Source organism: Haliotis cracherodii, unplaced genomic scaffold (genome assembly GCF_022045235.1).
Source record: "Haliotis cracherodii isolate W230 unplaced genomic scaffold, xgHalCrac1.p SCAF_18, whole genome shotgun sequence".
Classification (NCBI taxonomy): Eukaryota; Metazoa; Mollusca; class Gastropoda; order Lepetellida; family Haliotidae; genus Haliotis; species Haliotis cracherodii.
In genome coordinates this window covers 24,612,480-24,626,370 of record NW_027266273.1, presented here as the reverse complement: position 1 = coordinate 24,626,370, position 13,891 = coordinate 24,612,480, and the positions used below count along the sequence as shown (strand labels likewise).

The following is a 13,891-nucleotide window of genomic DNA, read 5'->3' as shown; positions in this document are numbered from 1 at the left end:
TGATCAAATATATAATTATAAAGGGTGTAAATAAGGTCGATATTTTAAACTTCAAATGAAAATCTGAGAATGAAGAAGTTCCTGAACCGAGATTATCTTGTCCATGTAATGTCCTTACTACATCAGAGTCAAAGTCATCAGAATCAAAGATTTGCTCGTGATCACATATTTAATAATAGCGACGTAACCCTTTCCATTGCCACAAAAAATCTCTACAAAATCGATTGTACGATTGCTTATAAATAAAAAAACAAAAAAACAAAACAAAACAAAAAATTCCCAACTAAAATCAACCTTTTGACACTTTTATGGTTACGTATGCAATTAGTGTTGTCACAGATCCTGAACAGGCAATTGTTGAAGCGAAGTTCTTGACGTATTGGATTATTAACATATTCTTTACATTATACAGTTCATCGGTGCTTTGTCACAAGAAGCCTGTTCTTGTAGCACACACACATTCTCGTTGAACACTTTGTTGCAGCGCGTCCACGCTTCACCAGATGGATAATGGCTTCTGGAGCAGGAGGACGTGTTGTCTTCTCTGAAATGTCCTTCTTTTAGTAGAGTCCAGCCATACTCGTGCAGCTGGGGTAGCTCAACAAGGGCAGAGACGGAAAACTATCCTTTATCTTGCCCAGACATTTATCGTTTTTTTTGCATAAGATTTATATCTTAAACAAAAAAAAACTAAAATGTCTGGACAAAATAGCAAAATAGCAAAAACACAAATGAACATATATTTCCGACTCCATAATTCAATTACTGTCATATAATTATTCTCCAATTTTGACTTCAGGATCTGATATGGCCGTTTGTACGTAATCTGGTTGTCATATTGGATCAGTGATCCCCCAAAGAGGCATTTACCACTTATAAAGAAATAAAAACATGACTCATTGGACTGTATAATGGCGGTACTTAACGTTTCTCAAGATGTATAAGATGTCACGTCTTCTAAATTTACTTTCAAAGTAACCCGTGAAGATCCGGTTAGAATTGTTCTTCAGCAACCCATGCTTGTCGTATAAGGCGACTATGTTTGTGGTAAGATTCGACTAACGGGATGGGGTGGACAGGCTAGCTCACTTGTCTGATGCATGTCGTCATATTCCATTTGCGTAGATTGATGCTCATAATGCCAATCACTTAATTGTCTGGCCCAGACTGGATTATTTACAAACCGCCGTCATACAGCTGGAATATTGCTGAGTGCGGCGTTAAACAACAAACAAACAAAAATTCAAAGTGAAATATTCAGAGGTGATATCAACCTAGCAACAATATAGATACGGATTAAGGTATAACCGTTTCATCATAATAAACGACACCATGTTATAGAGATACTTGATGACTTATTCTTTGGTATTTTACTCTGAGATATTACGACGTACATGCTGTACAAGCAGAATCCGCAGACACAAGAAGTATTCAACTAACATGGCATTTCCTGTAGATATTCTCTGTGTATAAATAAACCCCCATGTGGTCTATATTAGACATGCCATATATCGCAGTAAGCCTCTCACAAGAACAAGATTGACGTGTAATTTGACAACGCTGCCATTTAGATCTGTTAATGTGGAAATCAATCGGTTATATTAGATAGGGAAATCCGGTAAGGCATCATGAGATAAGTTGGTATTAATGTCAGAGTTAATTACAAACAAAGCATATCATTCACAATCAAAAGTGAAAATACGGGTGGACAGGGCACGCTAACCCTTTTCAGGAACATCTGGGGTCATCACTGATTTTTAGTGATCCATTCATGCATTTGCACCGCCTTTAACGCCAAATGGAATCTGTGTCGGTGGATAATGGGGACTAGTTGCTCTCTGGCATTGATGTTTTATATTCACAAGGCATGAAAAATTGTTATCTAAAAAAATACTTAGGTTTAATATTTGAAAAGAAAATAACTTTTAAAAAGATAAAGCTTACTTTCTTACATTCGACATGTGTAATCTTACAGATTTTGGGATTAAAAAACATCTTTCGTGGGTCCAAAGCAATTCATTGACTCGTCATATCAGAGAAAGTAATTGTGTTTTTGCAGCTCTGGCTGAAAGCAAATATTCTGTCTCAAACAAAACTCCTAGCCCCTATGAATATTTAAAGGCGGACCCCTAACTTCATTGAGCCCATCCTGCGTGTGACTGATATTGATGATAGACACAATACGCCTATGATCCTGACGAAACACCCTGTGGTATTTGTTGTAACAAGTCCCGAGTGTAGAAATTTGAATGTGACGCTGTATAATATTTCATTTGAATACGTTTACTTTGTCATAACTGCTATCTGCGTATCTGACGTGCCGCTGACGTCATGACAGTGAGTGAGTATGGTTTTACGCCGCCTTTAGCAATAGTCCAGCGATATCACCAGAAATGGGCATCACACATTGTACCCATGTAGAGAAACGAACCCAAATCTGAGGCGTAACGAGCGAACACCTTAACCACAAGGCAACCCAACTGACCCTCAAATCACGACAAGTGCATAAATACATGTATGTACAGCATTCACGTAATCAGTCACATCCGCCATCAGCATGGTGAAGGATGTTGTCTGGGGCAGCTATAATCACCGAGTCCACTTAACATTGATACTTAGAATCGGTGATTACTCCAGGAACCTACACCCGAAATGTCAGGTCACGACGGTTCTACAAATGTAGTAAGTGACTTATACAAATAGAAAACTCTATTAGGCTGAGATGCCCGCCCGTTATATATCTCACGAGGAAGGAGGGGTGATCCTAGCTTGACCAGATGATAAATAGCCCATTAGCTGTTTGTAGTGTATATGGACTGACCTGGTCGAGAGGGGAGCTAGGGTCAGCCGTGGTCAGTCCAAGCTCAGCGTCACTTCCAGCAACACTGAGAGGAGTGATTAGCACAAGACAAGAGTGACCCTTGACCATTATTGTGGTCAAGGGGAAAGGGCAGGAACCTCTGCGTGGACTTTATTTGAGGCACTCAGATGACCAGATGGGATGGGTGCATGTTTGCACTGGGGACACAGCCTCGCCAATAGATGTACCGTTAATGACATATTTATGCATATGATTTTCAGATTGGTATTGTATTCGCGATGAAAAATGGAATGTTATTTTTGAGTTTGTATTTTTTGAACATATGAGTTTTTTGTCGGAAATATACCACTCAACTCTTGACAGGGATATTGCCATTATTCATAATGCATCCAACATCTAACATCAGTGTGCCTCAGTATCCCTATCAATTGTTGGATAGTGTGCTCTGCTATATTAGGCTTGTGACGCAGTCTTCAGACAGGATGGCGAGGGGCAATTGGTCATTGTCATAAATTATATTCGACAAGAAACATCCATTATGCTACTTCCCAGCCTATTGACGAAAGAACTTGATGTCATTTATCATTTGGATCATTAACAGGGATGATTTATCACTGAGTGATAGTTGGAGTGATATTGAATTTCTGCCGACATAAACACAAGATAAAGTCGGGTAAAATGAAAGAAGGATAGTAGTCAAGATACATCGTAATCGGGGTTTGAAAAGTATCTTCGGTGACCAATTCCGCGATTCATTGTCTTGCAAGTACATACAACAGAGAGCAAACAGCTTATCCTTAATCACTTGAAATACATTATAAGATGTGCAGAATAGATGTTCTTTTAAAAAGTTCAAAATTAGGTATATTGAAAAAACTTTCAAAATCTTGTAAAATGATCATGTCAATGTTTAAGTCACGTTGAAGAGTGACACATTGCTAGATGTTAACTGTGTATATATTCCCTGTAAACCATGTTGACACTAGATGTACCATTGTCTTTAACGTACATATTTGTATATGTATATATTGTACCTCTATATAGTTGGAAGTTCGAGGAAAGGAGACATCCATTGCAACACAACATTGTAACTGTTATCTACCGTAACAAACATCATCAGATTAACTTATTCTTCAGATTAGTTCTTCGTTTGGCAGATCTCTCTTGAGAAAACATGCTTCTGGATCCTTGAAGTGTAATTCCAGGAAGACATATCTGTGGATAGTGCGTACTTCCAGAAAGACGCATCTGTTGACAGTACGTACTTACAGAAAGACGCATCTGTTGATAGTACGTACTTCCAGAAAGATGCATCTGTTGATAGTGCGTACTTCCAGAAAGACGCATCTGTTGATAGTGCGTACTTCAAGAAAGACGTATCTGTTGACAGTACGTACTTCCAGAAAGACGCATCTGTTGATAGTACGTACTTACAGAAAGACGCATCTGTTGATAGTGCGTATTTCCAGAAAGACGCATCTGCAGTAGTGCGTTATTCCAGAAAGACGTATCTGTTGATAGTACGTACTTCTAGAAAGACGCATCTATTGATAGTGCATACTTCCAGAAAGACGCATCTGTTGATAGTACGTACTTACAGAAAGACGTATCTGTTGATAGTGCGTACTTCCAGAAAGACGCATCTGTTGATACTGCGTTTTTTCCAGAAAGACGCATCTGTTGATAGTGCGTACTTCCAGAAAGACACATCTGTTGATAGTGCATACTTCCAGAAAGACGCATCTGTTGATAGTACGTACTTACAGAAAGACGTATCTGTTGATAGTGCGTACTTCCAGAAAGACGCATCTGTTGATACTGCGTTTTTTCCAGAAAGACGCATCTGTTGATAGTGCGTACTTCCAGAAAGACACATCTGTTGATAGTGCGTACTTCCAGAAAGACGTATCTGTTGATAGGGCGTACTTCCAGAAAGACGTATCTGTTGATACTGCGTACTTCCAGAAAGACGCATCTGTTGATAGTACGTACTTCCAGAAAGATGTATCTGTTGATAGTGCGTACTTCCAGAAAAACACATCTGTTGATAGTGCGTACTTCCAGAAAGACGTATCTGTTGACAGTATGTACTTCCAAAAAGACACATCTGTTGATAGTACGTACTTAGAGAAAGACGCATCTGTTGATACTGCGTTATTCCAGAAAGACGCATCTGTTGATACTGCGTTATTCCAGAAAGACGCATCTGTTGATACTGCGTTATTCCAGAAAGACGCATTTGTTGATACTGCGTACTTCTAGAAAGACGTATCTGTTGATAGTGCGTACTTCCAGAAAGACGTATCTGTTGATAGTACGTATTTCCAGAAAGACGCATCTGTTGATAGTACTTCCTTCCAGAAAGACGCATCTGTTGATAGTACGTATTTCCAGAAAGACGCATCTGTTGATAGTACGTACTTCCAGAAAGACGCATATGTTCATAGTACGTACTTCCAGAACGATGCATCTGTTGATAGTGCGTACTTCCAGAAAGACGCATCTATTGATACTGCGTTATTCCAGAAAGACGCATCTGTTGATACTGCGTTATTCCAAAAAGACGCATCTGTTTATAGTGCGTACTTACAGAAAGACGCATCTGTTGATAGTACGTACTTACAGAAAGACGCATCTGTTGATAGTACGTACTTCCAGAAAGACGCATCTGTTGATAGTGCGTTTTTCCAGAAAGACACATCTGTTGATAGTGCGTACTTCCAGAAAGACGTATCTGTTGATAGTGCATACTTCCAGAAAGACGCATCTGTTGATAGTACGTACTTCCAGAAAGACGCATATGTTTTTAGTACGTACTTCCAGAAAGACGCATCTGTTGATAGTGCGTACTTCCAGAAAGACGCATCTATTGATACTGCGTACTTCCAGAACGACGCATCTGTTGATAGGGCGTACTTACAGAAAGACGTATCTGTTGATAGTACGTACTTCCAGAAAGACGCATCTGTTGATAGTACTATTTTTCACAAAACACCATAGATGAAAAGTCAAACCACCCAAACATATAAAAACTGGATTATTGACTTATTTTACTTGAGTATGTCTAGTACGTGAGTTTGTGCAGTTAACTCGCGAACAAACAAGTTTGAAATATTGTGTATAGTGTTCAGAGCATCGCTAATAACTAAACATTTTGTCGAAACATCATCCCAACCCTCGTCTCCGCGTCTACTTACGACATTGACGTTCGTGTTGTAAGTGAGAGTTGCGCCCCTTGGACGAAGTGAGCTGTCGTTAGTTATGTCGTCCTCATGTCAACCGATGCAATCTTGTATTGGGAATTTTTCGTGCTCCGAATTTGAAAAATTGATGGAGCTTTGAGATAATTACAACCAGTTTCATAAACCATCTGCTGGACTCGTGTGAAATGTCAGAGCCAAAACATGTCTTGGTGAGTCGATTGTCTCGCGGCATTCCCTCACGGCTGGCTCACCTACATTCAAACCAGTTTGAGGCTAGATTTTCCGTTTAATGCGAGTGTTTCTAACTTGGTGAGGTTCGTGTATATACAGACGATCTTGAAAACGATGTTAGAATCGGCATCTTAATGTTTCTGATAATCAATCTTGGTAAAAGCTGCGCACTGTATTTCCAGATTGCACTTTGAGAGACCAGTCTGTGGTCGTCGGGTCATTAGCTGTGAATGTTGTATTCATACGCCAAAACAATGTCTATTTTAACGTTCAATTTAGTTAATATGCAACGTTTAAGTGATCAACATATAATTACAATCCTCGTTCCCTTTAGATATCTTTGTTTATTACAAATCGTGTACCAGTATTTCTTTAATACACTCATTGTCATAAAAGCTGTATCTAACGAGTTTAGTAATCTATATATCTGTGTCTGTTTGGTATTTCTTAAAGGATTTTCTGATGGTGATGATGATGATGTGTGTGTGCATGTGTGTGCATGCACGTGTGCGTGTGTGGCTGCCTGGACTCGTCCGGACTGATGTCGGTTTTATTGCGCTAGCCCACTGAGATACCATGCCGCAGTTGGTATCTGATTCCGAACCGAGTTATCTCTTTAATATGCAGAGTAACAACAGGTGCTATCTCTTTAGTTCTTTTAGAAAGATTAATCTGCGGTTGTCGCGTTCTATCAGAAACACGGATCTGTGGTTGTCGGGCGCTTCTAGAAAGAGGAATCTGTGGTTTTCTGGTATTTGTAGCAAGAGGTCAGGTTCTACAAGAGATATGAATCTGTGGTTGTCTGGTATTTATAGAAAGACGATGTCAAGTTCTACAAGAGAGATGCATCTTTGCTAGTCTTGTATTTATCGAAAGACGATGTCAAGTTCTACAAAAGAGATGGATCTGTGGTTGTTTTGTATTTATAGAAAGACGATGTCAAGTTCTACAAGAGAGATGCATCTTTGCTAGTCTTGTATTTATCGAAAGACGATGTCAAGTTCTACAAAAGAGATGGATCTGTGGTTGTCTTGTATTTATCGAAAGACGATGTCAAGTTCTACAAGAGAGATGCATCTTTGCTAGTCTTGTATTTATAGAAAGACGATGTCAAGTTCTACAAGAGAGATGCATCTTTGCTTGTCTGGTATTTATAGAAAGACGATGTCAAGTTCTACAAAAGAGATGGATCTGTGGTTGTCTTGTATTTATAGAAAGACGATGTCAAGTTCTACAAGAGAGATGCATCTTTGCTAGTCTTGTATTTATAGAAAGACGATGTCAAGTTCTACAAGAGAGATGCATCTTTGCTTGTCTTGTATTTATAGAAAGACGATGTCAAGTTCTACAAAAGAGATGGATCTGTGGTTGTCTGGTATTTATAGAAAGACGTTATCAAGTTCTACAAGAGATATGAATCTGTGGTCGTCGGGTATTTATAGAAAGACGTTGTTCGGCACTTTAGGACAACGGTATCTGTAGATTTTGGGAATATTCAGTAAGACATGTAGTTCAGGGGGAAGGTTAACGTACGTGTATGTGCGTTTAGTAAAATATGAAGGTGGTTATGAACCATGTTCTTCCAAGTGGTATTCGCCTATGGTGTGGAATACTTCACGTCCACAATAGTCTGGCATTGAATCACTCGCTGGTACTTATAATGGCCTCACTGCGTGGGATGGCAGTGATCAAAAGAATAACTAGTCACGAACACTGAAAAGTTACAATGACAGCACCAGGTATTTCTAGTAACATGGCTTACCTCACTGAAGAGAAGTTCAAACAAGCTTATCCTTTTTGTTTCAGTGATTATTTAGAAGTGTCGCTGACTTTAGATCTCTGCGGTGTCTGAAACTTATAAATACACGTGCCTCTGGTTATCAAATACCACACAAAGACCGTAAGAAAAACGTGTCAGTAGCGATTCTGTCGTTGTGAGAAATCTCGGTAAACAATGTGTCTGTGATTGTCAGGCAGAGAGAGAACATGTTTTCGTTTCTTGGGGATAAGTAGAGTGAGTGAGTGAGTGAGTGAGTTGTGTTTAAGCCACGTTTAACAGTATTCCAGTAATATCACGGCGTGTCAGCTTAATGTGAGGTAATCCCGAAGAGATGCAGGTATCAGGCGTTTACCACTTTAGTGAAGCCCACGTGCAGGAGTATGGTGCTGACAAACCTAGAAACGTAATCGGGACCAACCGGGATTCGAATGATCATAAGTGTCTAGGGTGCCCAAGGGACGCAACACTGCACAGTAAATAGCCGGAATCACTAGCAGATAAAGTCACAGAAGAAAGCATCGCATCACATAAGGTGAAGTGCACCCCCAGGAGAGGGTACATTCATAAACATGCACATTTTAGGTTCAAATGCATTTTGCATCAAACAACATACTGACAGCTCTCAGAACAAGGTATGACATTTCTCAAGTAAATAAACCACGCTTCCATATCAAAACTGTCGCAAGTAATAGATAACAGGTACTAATTTAGTCAAATGGAATGTTTATCGTGTAGGCGGACATATCACACCAAGCTCGCCGAGACAATGCGCGTTATCTATGTCCACAATGTATGTATAATACCCAACCGTCCCCATAGCCAATACCCTCGTTCCCAGTTGACAAGCGATGCACGTGGGACAGGGAGGGGAGGTATCGACTGTCCACTGTTCAAATGACCGCAGTCCGTGCCCCCTTCCCGACAACGTACAACATGTGGGGAATGCCCTATCAATTATCTCCCATGAGGAATAACATTAGAGCGAGTAATGTACGGCTCACCACCTTCCCACTGATATATTGCACTATAATATCTTCTACCCGTGATTCACAATAGCTTTATCGCTTGCACCTGTAGGAGTCTCCGCTAGGTGGCGTTGTGAGACCGGCAAGGGGGTCTGTAGCTAAGCTATGTCAGAACGTCCGCCACGCCCATTCGCACCTCCGTCACACGTGGTACCGTAAATGAGCAGGGGGTACCGCTTTATCAGCACGACATCTCCGATAGCGACAACCACTTGAGCAAATAATTGTCTTAAGATGTCTCCTGATACGTTAATTTGCTACTTGTGGGGTTAAAATATACAACTCACTTGAAAAACTCACGGAATGTCAATTCCTCTTCCACTTAGCCATGTATTATTGCGATGATATCGAGCAATGCGTGTCCATTTCTGCCACGTTATTGCATTATAAATTTCATCTGTGAAAGAAAAATAACAATTTCGGAGCATTGGTCAAGCGCTCATCTCGTAGCACTGAGTAGCGGGACTGGGAGTGTTTGGTTTCACACCTTATAAATTTCAGGGTCATTTAGCTTGTCGACATGGGTGATTTACTGATTGTGTTTGCTTGAACACCTGCGTCTGCAAGGGGCAATAAACGGCGTAATTCAAACACTTAACAACTGCAATCTCATCTGTTTTGCTTTGTCATTTTCTACCGACTAGTGCGCTATTAATCGTCACATAGCGATAGCCTGCTACTAATTGTATGTTTACAGCCCAGGAAAAAGGTTATCACAATACAAGCACAAACTTTCTCTTAGTGCAAACATCTCGACAAGTACAGAGCTAACACCATAAAAGTCTTGCTGTGGGAAGAGTTCATAAAGTCTTATTAAGCCATTTTCTTTTGTGTTATGACTTACAGCAATTACGTTCGCGTTGTTGGACAATGCTATACACTGTTGCTGCAATATTAATATATTCATCAGCACTATGATCCATGGCGCAATACTGAACAATGTTAAGGGGATGCGAAGACGCATGCTCTCTGTACTGACAATAGCGTATAGATGTATTTCCTGCTGAAGACTGTCACCAGCAGCAAAGCATGACAGTCGTGATACACAGAAAGTCGGATATTTGTTTCATTAAATATCCAATTGGATTAAAACTTACCAGAAACCCTTCACTGTGTATCAGCTTATAATAAAACCAGGAAGTGTGAATTTCGAGATCCATTATTTGACGTTGCTGCATTCAAAAGTGACGTCATTGCCACTTGAGAAATCTTTAATCGAGAAATCTGCTGAATGTGACCAATACGTTTACTTTTAATGTTTGTAAGCAAGATGTGCGTTTAGAATTTACGGATGTTTTTTTATTGTTCGACAATGTAATATGTAAATAATAATAATAGTTGATAACCCCGACTAATGATATTCACTGGCGTCATACATCAAAACTCGATAACATCTGCAAATCTGAAAACATTTGTTAAATCCTGAATGAAAACCGACGTCACTGACTACTAGGTATCCGCCAGATTAATGTTAAATGTTCCTTTTAAAGAAAGAAGATACGTCGTATGAAATTAATATTGACATTTAACGGAACCCATCGAGACATATGAAAATATATTTATATAACTTTCATGTTTTCAAATAATGGAATTATCAGCCGAGTCTTTGTTAATTGCGGGGCGGCTGGGTAGCCTGGTGGTTAAAGCGTTGGCTCGTCACGCCGAAGACCCGGGCTCGATTCCCGACATGGGTACAATGTGTGAAGCCCCTTTCTGGTGTCCCCCGCCGTGATATTGCTGGAATATTGATAAAAGCGGCGTAAAACCATACTCACTCACTCACTCACTCATTGTACAATTGTAACCAATGACGCGAAGTAAAGTTTACAGCAACGTCATTCCATTAATGTGTTCAAAGGATACCTTCTGTTTTTTAAATCACTGCAAAACTCGAATTGTCATGTAAAGAAATTTTCTAATTTCAAACAGTCTATCGTCGATGTGAAGTGGCGGAATCGAGAGGACAGAAAATGAGTGAGTGAGTTTGATTTTACGCCGCTTTTAGTTATATTCCTGCAATATCACGGCGGGGGACACCAGAAATGGGCTTCACAATTTGTACCCATGTCCGGAATCGAACCCGAGTCTTGGGCGTGACGAGCGAACGCTTTAACCACTAGGCTACCCGACCTCCCCTAGAGAGGACATCAAGACTAAAATACAAGTCGTCAAAGATAATGCATTTTGTATCAACCGCTTGCTTTATTCCCATCTTACAACACTGATTGCGGCAATGCGGATAGAGTGCCTTGTTGCGTGACGTCATAGCACAGTCAAACAGTTCGGGAAATACGTAAATGCGCACGGTTTTATGAATTTGTCATACATGCGCACTGACATTATTATAGAAATGACGTCTTTTCGAAGATCATCTTGACATGAAATAATAACGAGTTTATCATCCATCCTTTTAAATGTTGATAGCTCCCCAAAACATGATTTGTGGCGTCCTCTACACAGGAAGTGAAATGCGTCGTAACACAAGTGCTCGGTGAATGGAATGTTGACCGGATCATCTATTTTAGAAAATCCTTGCGCGCAGAACAAAATATCCTTTTAAATACGGAAAAAAATAACATGTGCTATCAATGATACTTTCGTGAAAGATTGTTTACAGGGAGTGGTTTTGCCATATATCCTCATAGTAATGTATGACTGGGGCTTGGTAATGAGTGGATTTAGTGACGTACATGACTATAGAATCTGGACAGTTACATTTCTAAGTACTTTCAGTTCTCTTAATACCCACCAACGGACAACTTTACCCATGACATATGTGTTTTATGTGCTTATGGCGCTTCCCCGTAGAAAATGACAAGTGATTGAAAAACATAAATGAAAATATTCGTCTGACTCTCGCTGCTATGATGAGCTCGGGTTACACAGGAACAAGAAGATAAAGTTGTCCTTCCTTGTGTGATCCCTATTACCTAGATATATAATATTTGACAAAGGGATTCTCTCGTCATCATAAACAGTCAATATAAGAAATGGAAGCGGTAATAGAAAGACCGTCTCTTTTTTTAAAAAAACCCTGCAACATTTATACACTGAACATTTTTTCACAAGTTCCTGTTATACATTATTTATATTCACAGGAATCGTAACCGGTGCCAATGATTGTGATAATGGCGATCTCAAAATCCTTCATTGTGTGATCCCTATTACCTAGATATATAATATTTGATAAAAGGATTTACTCGCCATCATAAAAAGTCAATATAAGAAATGGAAGCGGTAATAGAAAGACCGTCTTTTTTTTTTAAAAAAACCCTGCAACATTTATACATTGAATATTTTTTCACAAATTCCTATTTTACATTAATTATATTCACATGAACCGTAACTGGTGCCAATGATTGTGATAATGGCGATCTCAGAAAAGAAGCAAGTTCAATTATGTCCGACATTTGAATTTTTCAACTCGTACACCAATATCCCACACGATAAACAAGGATTTCATTCGTGGAGCCACGGATCATTTATTACTTAATGTGGCGACCATTACATATTGTTGCATCTCCGTTGGCATTGGTTCGGGACAATTTGTCAAAAATGAAAACAAATGTCATCTGAAGTTTACTGATATTCCAACCATATTCCAGCAGCTCCAGCAGCTCCAGCATTTTAAAAACTTTTGAGGTACAATCGAACATGCGCTTTCTACCAAGATTTCAAAGAGCATCAAACGACTTTCGCTCAAAAGTTGTTTGATCATGGTTACAAGATGCAGTCTTAGTCAAGCATTTATAAGTTTTTTCGGTAGGTATGTTGAGAACATTTCAAAATTTGATGGGTCCGTGACCAATATGATGCCTGATACATTTCCCTATTTTGACTTGTAACATATACTCCCGTTTTGTTTTCAAGTGAGCAATTGACTTTCCTTGGTATGCGTTTGTGACGGGTACCACCGGTGGGGCAGGATTGGTGCTCCTTTTCGCGAACACCTAGTATAATTACTTTTTGATATTGATTGATAAACACATGCTTATATATGATATAGTAGGGCTCGTGCAGTGGTTTTGGTAGAGATTTCTTATGATTATGGGAAGAGTTTGGTGGCTTGTATCTATTATCCTGACACATACAATGAATCATTCACACATAGTTACTTGACCCGTGAGGATCCGGGATAGAATAAGTCTTCGGCAACCCATGCTTGTGAAAGGCAACTCTGCTTGTCATAAGAGACGACTAACGGGATCGGGTGGTCAGGCTCGCTTACTTGGTTGATGCATATCATCGTATCCCAAATGCGTAGATCATGATGTCAGTCACTGAATTGTCTGGTCCAGACTCGATTAATTACAGACAGCCGTCATGTAGCTGGAATATTTCTGAGTGCGGCATGAAACAACAAACAAACAAATAAAACATCATTACTTTACTAAATGTATAAATTGTCATTAACACGAGCTTTCCTGTGAACAAAATCTATTTAACTGAGTTTCTTTGATACAGTCGTAATGCAGGTATTGAGTTTTATTATTTTTTGAAAAAAATATACAAATCTAACTTCAGTCAAAACTACTCGTTGTCAAGGCATATGGGCAGCGTGAATAGCGTGTCAGGGTGATGTTTCTTCGTCACAGCGTACACGCTGAAATAGGGTTAAACAGTTAAACCAGTAGTCATTCCCTGGGAACAAACACACCCGCAAAAATAAAACACACCCTGCCCCTTACATTCTCATGTGTTTAACATTTAGTTACTGTTAAGCTTACCATGTACAACAGACGTTTTGTTTATAGCATTATAAGAAGGAAACATTTTTGGAAATTATTCCCTTAAACTTTGGTGTTTATAGCAGTAAAATGTGTCATTTCAG

At 39.5% G+C, this 13,891-nt stretch overlaps 1 protein-coding gene across 1 annotated transcript; it reads left to right on the top strand.

Annotated features, from left to right (window-relative positions):
* The first annotated feature begins 2,652 nt into the window (after nt 1-2,652).
* On the top strand, nt 2,653-5,821 carry LOC139465572 (uncharacterized). The gene is made up of 4 exons (XM_071247285.1): nt 2,653-2,682; nt 4,027-4,305; nt 4,655-4,891; nt 5,084-5,821. Exons 1-4 carry the CDS (start codon nt 2,653-2,655, stop codon nt 5,819-5,821), a joined length of 1,284 nt encoding a protein of 427 aa, XP_071103386.1.
* Nucleotides 5,822-13,891: the final 8,070 nt, after the last annotated feature.